The sequence below is a fragment of the Orcinus orca genome, chromosome 5, assembly GCF_937001465.1.
Source record: "Orcinus orca chromosome 5, mOrcOrc1.1, whole genome shotgun sequence".
NCBI lineage: Eukaryota > Metazoa > Chordata > Mammalia > Artiodactyla > Delphinidae > Orcinus > Orcinus orca.
The window spans coordinates 20,345,511-20,357,907 of record NC_064563.1 but is presented as its reverse complement, the minus strand read 5'-3'; the positions used below and the strand labels follow the sequence as shown (position 1 = coordinate 20,357,907).

The window sequence follows — 12,397 nt, the reverse complement described above, 5'->3', positions numbered from 1 at the left end:
TCCTCTCTCTCCCTTTCTGTTGCATATCTAGCTCCTCTCTAAGCTTAGTGCTTGTCTTGATTCTCTCCCTGGCATTTGAACTCTGGCTTTTCTGTGTTTATTCAAAAACTGTTTATTGAGCACTTACTATATGTTGTTAAAAAACAAAATTCAACTGAGTAAATTTCAAGATATAACTTGCTTTATTCAACGATTCGTGAGTCAGGCAGCATCCCATGTGGGAAACAGAAAGGAGCTCCGAAGAGCTGAATAATATGGGAGACTTTTATAGGTAGAAGGGGTCAGGGACAAGGAAAGAGCCATTACCTCATCTTTCTTTGGGGGATGGCAGGGTTTTATCAGATAGATTACCTTACTACTGCTGACCAGGAAGTTCCAGACTGACTATTTTAAGACTAGGAGAGAGGTTGACATTGCAATTAGTTTAGGTATTAAGTCTTGGTGTGCTGATGTGGGGCTTAGCACAAGGGACTCCATTTTGGGCCTATTGTCTCTTTTTTTTAACTATACCAAGCACTGTTCTATGTGCTGAAGAAACAAAGAGTGAACAAAACACACAAGGTCCCTGCCTTCATAGAACTTAGATTCTAGTGGGGAGGCAAATACACAAATAGAAGGCTAATATAATACTGTAATGGCTCCGTGAATAAAAACAAGACAGAGTTGGCAGGAGGGGGTACAGGCCGGCACCTCCCAGGTCAGTTTTTTCTCTAACAGCCTCTGCCTCTTTGCCAGCCCAGACTGGCAAAATGTGTGAAAGTGGCCTAACTTAGGCATTTTGTCCTTGAGTCATCATTTTCTGGGTTCCTGGAACGTACCCAGGAAAGCCAAATATGGTTACATCAGTCTGGCATGCAAAGAAAACAAGCATACTCATCAACAGGGTTGCCTTGCTACCGCATCATTTTGCTTCCATCAACTGGGCTCTCGCTTGGACTCTGTGATCACTAGGCCCTGCTGCAAATATGTCTGTGAGCTCCTGGGAAGACCTGGGATTTCCTATAGCTGCCCATATCTCTCTAAAGAGCACTATGGACAGTGCTGCTTCAGCAGTGGCTGGGAGTCTGTGTGAGCCCAGAACCTCACCCCTGCTTTGATTATCTCCAAAGACAAGAGTCCTTCCATCCACCCTGCCCCTCATTCCTTATCATATGCAATCTACCACCACATCCTATCAATTTCTTTCTTATATTTGTCTCCAACCCATCTACTTCTCTCCATGACTCCTATAGTACAGTCTCCCACCATCTCTGCCCTGGACTCCTATCTGGACTTCCAGAATCCATTCTTGTTCTCCTACACTGAAGCCAAAGTGGTCTTAAAAAATCCAAAGCTGATCAGGTCAAACCATTCAATGCTCTCTCCTTGTTTTTAGGGTAAAATAGCCCAGGTCTTCTTATGGAGCCCTGCCTACCTCTCCATGTTTGTCTTGTACCTCTCTTCTCTTCCTTTGCTTTAGCATATCTTCCCATTTCATAACTTCCCCATAAGCTCCAGCCACAGGGCCTTTGCACAAGCTCTTTCCTCTACCTGGAGCACTGCATTCTTCCTTCCCATCCTTCAGATCTCAGCTCAGACATTTTCTTAGGGAGGTCAAGGTCTATGTCAGACTTCCATAGAACCTCTCTCTCCAAGTTCCTCTCCTTCATAGCACTTTCCCCAGTTAGCCTGGGTGATAATGCCCATCACACCAACTAAACGGTTTGCCTCACAAAGAGCAGGACTGTATCTGTATTTGCTCTTGACTGTATAGGGTGACCAACTGTCCTGATTTGCCCAGACCTGAGGGATTTCTCAGGAAACAGAACTTTCAGTGCTAAAACTAGGGAAGTTACCACCATACCTCCAGCTCAATAAATGTTGGTTGAATGAATAACCATTAGTAACCACTAACTGGGCCATCAGCCCAACCACCTAACTGAATCTCAGTGTTTCTTTTCAGCATAGAAGTCCCAGCTTAGGGAGGAAAGAATGGTATAACTATATCCACCTCTCCCTGGCTTCTATGCATCCATTAAACACCTATTTATTGAGCCCTTACTGTATGCCGGGCGCTGTGCTAAAGATATAAAAGTGAATAGAGGAAACAAGGTTCTTGCCCACCTGAATGGGTCACGGATTCAGGGTCCTCAACTGGAGGGCAAGGCCTGGGCATGCAGCATTGGACAAGCTAGGCTGGGCAGCTGAACCCTCAGGTTTCAGTCAACTCTGTGACTCATGTAAGCTGAAGGTCCAGCTCATGTCTCCCTTTGCTGTTCTTGTGGGCTCTCTCATCAAAGCAGAACTGAGGAGATGATGTGATGCAACTGGTCTCCTAAACCCAGTGCTCAGGAATGCACAAGAACGGTGCCCTGCTCAGTGCCTGTGCTTTCCTAGGGCTCACGTGCTCCTCTATGCAAAATGGCAAGCTTGCCAGTAAAGGGAGGTCAGCAGAGCCTTAGCCCCTGCTTCCACTGTACCCCAGTACCTTATGCAGAGGGTGGGGTTGGGAGAGAGACAGGGAGAGGGAGAGGGTAGTTTATATCCCGGAGGAATCAAAGAGAGAAAATACCTGCCCCATACCCATTGCAAGGTAAACTTGGAAAGTACAGGGCAGGCCTTTTTCTACAAAGGCCAGCAACTGAATTGTACCAAACTGTTCTTGGGGGCAGAGGTACTACTGGCAGTTTCTTCTCGGGGAAGGGTGATTTATAACACAGTAGCACACAAGCTGACCCTTAGAGACTTTGTCAGGTCCTCTTCTTCACTCCTTCACTACAACTCCCTCTGAGCCTTGGCCCCTCCTAGCTGTAGATATGTAATTCACTCAAAAGTAGCCTCTCATACTGTATAGATGGGTACAATTTGCTACAACCTTTCAGGAAGTTAACTTAGTATGTATATGTCCTTTGAATAAGCAATTTCGCTTCAGTGAAAGTGTCCTGTAGAAATACTTCCATAAATGATTAAGTATTACACATAAAAGGATATATTGCACCAGTGTTATCATGGTGAAAAATGGAAACAACTTGAATGTAAATCAAGAGAGGACTGGTTAAATAACTTATTATACATGGATGCAGTGGAATACTAGGCAGCCATTAAAAAGGACAAGGTAGTTCCTTCTCCCTAGCATAGAAAGATTTGATGGTTATGTCTAAGAGATATATATCTGGGAACATAAATGCAGTAAAATCCCTTTTAGGATGAAAAGGGCATTCACATATACATATCTCACATACATATATTGAGATACATGGAAAAGTTCTAGGAGGCTACAAATAGTAATAATGATGCCTTCTGGGGAGACAGATGGGATTCATGAGAGGGGAGAGGAGTGGGGCTGGAGGATGGATGGAGACTTTCATGGTTACTTTATACATTCCCATGTTGTTCGGATGCTTCCCAGAAAGCACGTATTACTGTATTTTCTAATTAAAATTCTTTTAAAAAATATATTTATTTGGTTGCATAGGGTCTTAGTTGTGGCAGGTGGGCTCCTTAGTTGCAGCACCTGGGCTCCTTAGTTGTGGCAGGTGGGCTCCTTACTTGTGGCTCACCTGCTCCTTAGTTGTGGCTCACAGGCTCCTTAGTTGTGGCATGTGAACTCTTAGTTGTGGCATGCATGTGGGATCTAGTTCCCTGCCCAGGGATCGAACCTGGGCACCCTGCATTGGGAGTGTGGAGTCTCATCCACTACGCTACCAGGGAAGTCCCTTAAAATTCTTTTTTTAAGGGAAAATATTACATTGCCCAGCTTTCTGCTCTGCACCAACACTGCCTTCAGGCCAAACAGACTTCTTCTCTGCCTCCTCATTTGTTTTCATCTCCCCTCAGACTCTCCTTTGCTCCTACAATCCCCAACAAATAGAGCGCTTATCAAAAGGAGTTTGGGGAGGAGTTACTCCTGTATCAAGAGTGACGTTGGGGGCATGACCAGGCCAAGCAGGTTTATTCCCTGTATTCACCTTCCAAGGCTGAGGCAAACACCCTCATCAACCACAGTGGTTTAAACTTGTGGCAAGGGTCCCCTGCCCCATCCTTGGTACTTTTCATCAAAGCGAAACAAAACAAAACAACACAGAGAGCTCTACTTTTATCAGGAGCATGAGAGCCCATCAGAGTCACCACTGGGGACTGTCACGTATTCTCAGTGCACTCAGGACACTGAACCTTCTGGACAAATCCTCCATATCTGAATCTTTACTAAGCTGGACTTCCAAGTTGCATCAACCTCACTGGAATCAGACAATAAGCAGTAAGGAAGACAGTTTTCTAGACACACCTTGTAAATATTCTTTGATCTGTATAAAGCTGACACCATCTTCTGGGGAATGAGACTCAGTCTGGCCTGAGTTACTATCATCTCCACACCAGCCACATGCACCAACCCAGCACTGGATCTGAGCTAACTGCAGCAATACTCTCTTTGAGTCAACCCTCACAGGTATATTTTCGTGAATCTAAAGGTGGAGTTCCAGCAAGTGCTCTCACATGACACCAGATGAGATGTCTGGGGTCCTGGTTTGGGAGGTCACCCTTCCCACACAACCAGCAGCATCCGATGGATCCACCCTGACCCAATTCCCCCAGGTTAGCACCAGGAAGGATTAGTTAGGTCCTTCCCCATCTCCTGGCTATGATACTACCTTGATGATGGTGGGCCCAGCCTTCAGGATAGCGCATGTCCGCTCCTTACGTTTTGGCACAAGAGCTGTACTGGTCCTTTAGTGGTAAGTGCTCAGACCACCTAGCTGCCTGGCTTGACTGGTGACTTCAGGTGGACATGGGTGCTTTCATGACTCCTTTGAGGGGACAATGAGCCAGGTCAGAAAGAGCCCTGCAGGCGCATGAGGCGTGCAGGTCCCCCCATCCCTCCACAGCCCACCAGTAGAGGGATGTGGGACAGATCCTGGGATAGATGCAGTGGAAAGGGGAGAAAACAGATGGGAAGGCAGTAGAGAATACAAATAGAAGGAAGAGAAAAGCACTGGGAAAAGAGAAACAATATAGTTGGAAAGATTTGCTAGGAGTAACTTTGCCAGAGGAAGTGAACAATCAGACTGACCACCCCTCCTCCTATAAGCAAACCCTTGCCCGCTACAGTGAAAGCATGGAGTCCTAACCACTGGACCGCCAGAGAATTCCCTGCACTAACCTCTTTGTTGAATGAAATGTTTTCCCCACCAAGTCCCTTCTCAGCCTTGAAATTGCTTCCCCTTGATAACTCCAATACTTATGAAATGTACCTGCAAAAACAGCACACTAGTGTAACCTCTTGGGAAAACTGTGTGGAAGTGTTTACTAAAGCTAACCCTATGACCTAACAATTCCATTCCTAGTTATAGAGTCAAGTGAAATGAATGCAAATGTCCACCAAACTTATATACAAGAATAATCATAGAGTGTTATTCAAAATAGCCCCAAATTAGTTACAACTCAAATGCCCCTCAATAGGAGATTGGATAGAGATGTGGAATACTACATAGAAATGGAATGCTACACAGAAATAAGAAGAATCAATACATGCAAAAACATGAATGAATCTCATAGACAATTTGTTGCACAAAAAAGCCAGACATGAAAGATACATAACATATGGTGCCCTTTATATGAAAGTCAAGAAGGGGCAAAACTAATCTCATTGATAGAGATCAGAATAATGGTTATATCTGGGAGGGGTCATTGACTGGCAAGGAGCATGAAGGAACTTTTTTGGGGTGCTAGAAATATTTTGCAATTGATCTGAGTGGTTGTTACATGCATGTATGCAAATATAAAAATTCAGGGACTTCCCTGGTGGAGCAGTGGTTAAGACTCCATGCTCCCAATGCAGGTGGCCCAGGTTCGATCCCAGGTCCGGGAACTAGATCTCACACGCGTGCTGCAACTAAGAGTTTGCGTGTCACAACTAAGGAGCCCACGTGCCCAATTACGGAGCTGGCGAGCCACAACTAAGGAGCCTGCGAGCCACAACTACAGAGTCAGCCTGCGCAATTAAGACCTGACGCAACCAAATAAATAAAAAATAAATAAATTAAAAAAATAAAATTCAAAAAGCCATACATGTGAGATTAGTGCTTTTTATGCATTTAACTCTATATATCACCACTCAGTTCCTCCCCAAGAAAGCACCACACACAATAGACACTGGCAGCCTTTCACCCAAAACCACATACATGGCCACCTTAACCACAGATACTTTTGCACATTTCCATTGTGCCTAGCACTGCACAGGGCCATAATAAGCATTTTTTTGGATGTTTAAAAAATAAAATCATTTTGAATGTGCATCTTTTGATAAAACTGATCAGTATTTCCTTACGTTTACAGGCTGATTTTAAGATGGATTATATAATTTTTTCAATTAATTAATTTTCTGGTCTTTTTCTATAATTTTAGATTATCTTTTTATACATTCTAGTCAGAGATATCTCACAAATTACAAAGATTGAAGCTGTTAAGCAGTTTCTTCATCTTTTCTCAACCTCATCATGCTGTATGCTGAAGTTTGCGTTTTATAGCTCACCACCATGGCAATTATTCTCACCACTAGGTGGCAGCAACCTAGCTGAAATAAAGTAGATCTGAAATAAAGACCAATACAGAAAGGCAACTAAAACAATCTAGCTTTATTTTTTCTTTCCTTCTCATTATATCGAGTAAGGGAAAAAACCGTTCATAAATCTACATTTTCACTGTAATACTGGCACCCAATAATACCTCATAAGTATTTATCTTGAGATCTAATCAGAGTAGTGTTTTCAGTGAAATCTGATGACCAATATATAAAATTTTATTTTATGAAATGAATGTGCCCAAAAAGTCCACTTCTAATACACTTGTTTATATCTTTAAATGTGATAATGGATTACTTTTTAAACTTACCTTAAATATTAATATCAATTCTATCACCCTATCCAATACAGCTCTCCCCCGGCCTGTATTTCTTGTCTATAAATTAACTGAAGTTTTTTTGATTCAGTTTGTCATTAAATTGTTCTTTTCTTTCCTTCCACTTTCATTACCATCCAGGCTTCCATGACACTTTTGATGTCTCCCAGGTTTCAGGTTTCCCCCTTATCCCTTTAATTATAATTAACAATTTCTTTTACTTTTTTTTAAAAAAAAAACAAGTGACCTTGTTAATTGATACAACTCCTTTCTTCCTGAAAATTTGACAAGTAGAATACTACATGGATTGGCCAATAAAATCAGTTCATTTTGTCCTAGAACAAGGCTAGGTCCTTGAAGCTGGGTACTGATGCACAGGAAAAACCTGTGTTATACTACATGGCATGGTAGTGTAATGGCTTCATAGACCATTCCTCCCCTAGACCTGCCCTATTAAAGGTTTATCCTTGTTTGTTTGAAGAGAAAACCTTACCTGGCCACAGCTAAGTAGTAGATGGCATTCTCCCTTGGAGTCCTTCCACTGTGCTCTGAGAAAGATGCAAAGGAGGATCTGAGTAAAAAGTTGGCACTGGGTGTTGCATAGTAAAAAGATGGGTGTGAATAGCTCACTCTTGAAACTGGAGGGAGGGGGACTTGGGGGAGATATGTATTTTTTATGAGCTTTTCTTTTTTCCTAGCTGTGGCAGTAATATTTTTCCGATTTTGTTGTTTTTGTAATTCAAAGAATGTATTTGCATCTACCAGCGGAAGAAATTTGAGTGTTTGTTCTCTTGTGTCCTGCTGTGAAATTGCCACAGGATTGACACGTTTCCTGCTTACAGTTTGCTCCCTGAGAGGCGGTAGTTTGCCCACAGTGCCTTGTGAGTCCTTGTTCTCAGCCTTATGCCAGCTCTTGGAGGTCGTTTTGGGTTTGGTGAAACCATCCACCATCACAATGTCTCCAACTTTTGCTCCAAAGACCCTTGCTCTGCAAAGCTGGCTTTTATTAAGGTTGTGACTCTGAGCTCTGAGTACCCATTGTTTTATTTTAATATAAATCCTCATGGGGACTGAGATTTTCAGAAAAGAAACAGTGGACCACATTTTACTCAGTAAATATAATACGCAGTCTTCATGCTTGTGTTTGAACGCAATGGTAAGGGGAGTTTGTCCCGCTGCGTTTTTGCATTCCAGGCACAGCACGCTGCAGTTGACAAAAGCCTTCAGAATCAACAGTTGGCCCGCTTCTGCGGCTGCATGAATGGGGCATTTAGAGACATCTGCGTGAAGGGCTTCATGGCACCAAGCTCGGTAGGGGTGCACGCCGACCATCTCGTGGGGCCGCACACCCTGCTTCAGGGCCCATTCAGTGAGCTCAGTGTGCCTGTAAAAGGCGGCGATGTACAGGGCAACCCTTTTCTGATACCTGAATGAATGAAACAAGTGAGAATGGGGCTGTTTAGTAAGTCAGCAAACAGGCAAAGGTAGTTACACTAAATACCCACAAAACATTCTAGTTAAAATATTTATTTCTTCCTTACTTTTACCTTCCTAACTTTAAAAAATATTTTCAGAAAAGGTCTATAGTAATACACAGGTTAAACTGCACAGGTCCTGCTTATACACATTGTCCTGTTGTGTACATATAAATAATTCAAACTGGTTTCCTTGGAGCAGTGTTTTCCTTACGAAAATCTAATGCTCAAGATAAATATCAAGCTTTATATTCACTGGGGAAGCACAGGAAGGAATTCAGTACATTTTAGAAATTTGAATGCTTTGTAAGTTTGTTTGCTTCGTCTTTTCTAACACCTCCTCTTATCCCCCTACGGGCTTTTCCTCATGCAGTGCTAAGCAGTCTTTTCATTCCATATGTTGGAGGTGGCCTATGCTCTCTTCCAAACCCTCTAGTAGCTTCCGGCTGTAATTGAAATTCTAACTCCTCATCTAGGCCTTCAGGGCACCTGTCACCTGGACCCTGCCCCAGCTTCTGCCTCACTTCCTACCACTCCCCTTCTCTTTCACTGAACTATAGCCACACTGGCCTTCCTGCCATCCCCATCCTTCCAATTCCCCATCAGGCACAAATTGAATGATGGGTGAAGACTATTCAGAGAAATAAGAATTAAGGAGGCAAAGCTAGACAGGGTTCCATCAGGTTTCGTCCAGGATTTACTTGGGCAAGGCTCTCTGTGACCCCATGGTAGAGATGGAGGCCAGCTAGCTGGTATCGTCCAAAATCTGCGTATAACTAACTCTCCCGTCTCTGACTGCGTGCTCACCACACCATAATTTTCAGGTGTATGTGGCATCCCGTGTAATTTTCCTGTATAAGAGAGATGGTCTTCCCAGAACATGTGGGTTTCTAGGACCCTCTGACAGATTATAACTAATTAGAGTTATACATTAATATGCTGGCCTTTTGGTTCACATATCAATTTCATCTGAAATTCACTAGTGCAGATCAGCAACTCTGAATTTGATTTGGGGAGAAGAGCCCCTCCTGCATGGACTAACTGGACTTTGCTTTCATCCTCAACACGCATGTTGTGGGAACTAGAGCACTCTTGTTACCAAGACTGGTTGATTCTGCCTCCTAAGTGATCTTTTCACAGTCTGTCCTCTTAGCCCCACCTCTGCTGTCATAAGCCTAGCTCAGGCTGCCGTTTGCTTTGGACTATTTTCCTGTCTCCCTGTCGGCCTCTATTCCCCACATTGCAGTCAGAGCCAATATTCTAAAATGCAGATCTCATCATGGCCTTCAATGTCTTCCCAACATTTAAACGATAAAATCCAAATCCTTCACATTCCTACAGGGGCCTGCATGAGCTGGCCTCTTCTTATCTTTCCAGCCCCTGGCCACTAGCTTCCTCTTCCTCTATCATCTACCATGTGGAACTTCTTTCAGTTCTTTGAATCCATTCTCTTGCCCCCTGGGTCTTTGTACGTGTGGTTCCATCTGTTTTGAGACATTTTTATTCTTCTCCCTACTGTTTACCTGAGTATCAGCCCTTCAAGTCCCTTTCTCGGGGTGCTTTACCTGATCCCCTACAGTTGTGCATACTATACATTCCCATATCTTCTTGCACAATGCCCATGTCACAACAATTTTCACACTGAATGGTAACAGCGACACCTAACATTTGCATCCTCCTTACCATGTGCCAGGTGGCCCTCTAAGTTCCTTATAATACTAGCTCATTTAATCTCTAACGTAGTTCTATGAGCTAGGTACTATTATTTCCCCCACTTTATAGAAGAGGAAACGGAGGTACAGGATGACTACTTGCTTAAGTTTACACGACTAAACACTGAGGGGGTGGGGCTTTGAACCTAGGTAGATGAGCACTGGAGTTTGTACTCCCAGACATTTTGCAGTTCTGTTTCTCCAGGAATTGGTTACCTGTTTTCTGTTTCCCCTACTAGACTATAAATTCGCTAAAGGCAGGGACCATATCTTGTTTATTGCTTTCATAGTACATAGTACATACATTGTTGATTGGGTGGAGGAATAAAAGGAGCTTTTCACTCTGATCATATGCATATCGTGTTTATATTCTCTGAGCTCTTAGATTTTATTTAAAGATTAAGTGGAAATAGTTAAGTACATGAGCACTAGAGTTTATTAAATTGTGGGGATCTAAAACCCAGTTGTGCCCTTGCTAGCTGTGTGACATTGGGCAGATTTCCTAAGTCAGTTTCCTTATCTGTAAAATAAGATAAAATAGTATTCATCTCATAAAAGTGTTATAAGTATAAAATTAATAAAAGTTAATAAATATAACACAATGCTACAAAGTACTCAGTAAGTATGCACTATTAAAAGTAACAATGCAACAGCTATTTCTTTGGATTCAGAGCAAAGAAAGAAAAGAGAGAATTATAATTATCCCCAAATATAAATTAATTTTAAATGTTTAAATATTTTATAAAATTGCAAAAGCTGGTTTTCCAATCTGTCACTTCACAGAGCCCTTAGAGCTCCTGCTGAGCGTGTGTGCTTCTGTAAAGTATGACTAAATCACCACAAGGGGGCACTGTTCTGAATACCACCGAATTAAAACCTAAAGGGTAATGCAGTTTATGTACCTGGGAAGCTGCTGGCTGCAGAGATATGTTAAAATGTCCACCTGCTTCTCTGAGCCTACCCTCCTCCACTGCCCCAGCAGCATGTGTTACACTTCATGTATGGCAAAAGTATGAATGTGTGAATTAGATGGGATTTGAAAAGTTACATGATAGCTTAGGAAGAGGTAGGCAATGTTTTCAGCCAATCAATAAGCAATTAGTGCTTTTTAGAATAATTGAATGTGAGAGTGGCAAGGCACTTATTCTGATATCCTTTAAAAACTGCCGATAAAAGTCTAATATCCAAACCAAACTGAAGTCGTGCATTTAGATAGTGTTTCCTGATGAAAGTCTACCTGAATTACAATACATCGCCAAAGGCTGTCAGCCCTGGTGGCATCCCTGCTACCTTATTCGAGCAAATATCTCAGTAAAAATGTCTCAGGGGAACTCCCTTGGAGCAGCACCCCAGCTAGAGTGAATTGCAGACTCAAGTTCCTATGAAAGTTTAGCAAAAATTTAATTAGTTTAGCATTTGCTTTATCTCATACTTGAGTACTGGTCCTTCATTTGATAAATAGCGTTGGACTTTAAGTTTTTGTCCGAGGAGACAGCCCATCAGAAATCCCTTCCATCCATCCCAGACATCCAAGCGAAGTGTCGTGCCTGTAGATAAAGAGAGGTGGCGATGCTTCCAGCCCATCCCTGGGGTTTGGTGGTCCAAAAACTTCTAATGATAGCTTTCTCCCAACAGACATGAGCTAGGTGCCAAATGAAAAGTAGCCTTTGAATAAGGAGACAGGGATGCTGAGAGAGAGAGAGAGAGAGAGAGAGAGAGAGAGAGAGAGAGGCGGGGCAGGGATGCTATCTTGATCTTAGGCCTATATTGACTTGGAAAAGCCTTTTAGCTTCTGTGCACTTGCATTTTCTCATCTGCACAGTGAAAGCATACAATGCTGAACTACTTTCTGCAGCTATCTTAAAACATTTCTGTGGACATCGATTCCATGCTGATCTACACATCACCAGGTAAACAAAAGCTGTTATGTTGGAAGAGAAACTCAAGAAACTGTGGCAGGACATATGCATTTCTCAGGCCTTTAGCTTACAAGTGGGCTGTGGGTGAAGTTGAATGATCCTTTCATTCCATTCTTCACAAAACAGGAGCCGTTCTGTGTTATGAACATAAAAGGGATATATTCATTGCTGCTGGAGGATTTCTCACTTGCTCCTCAAAAGCCTACCCTCTCCTGGTTTTGTGACTACATTCTCTTTGTCCTTCAGGCTGGTGTTTCCCAGGAATCTTTCCTCAGGCTTCTGCTCTTCTAACTCTACACATTCCCTCAGGATAAAACCCAGTCTTCTCCCCATGTGGCCCACCCTGACCTCTGTCCCTCCAGCCTGCCTCACTCACTCTGTTCTGGCCACTCTGACCTTTCACCTGTCCTTCAGACAC

At 42.9% G+C, this 12,397-nt stretch overlaps 1 protein-coding gene across 1 annotated transcript in view; it reads right to left on the bottom strand.

Moving 5' to 3' along the window:
* ANKUB1 (ankyrin repeat and ubiquitin domain containing 1) overlaps positions 1-12,397 on the bottom strand; it is a 42,197-nt gene that overhangs the window by 2,860 nt on the left and 26,940 nt on the right. The window contains 2 exon segments of the mRNA XM_004278182.4: positions 7,367-8,299; positions 11,493-11,607. Coding sequence (XP_004278230.2) covers positions 7,367-8,299; positions 11,493-11,607 — 1,048 coding nt within the window.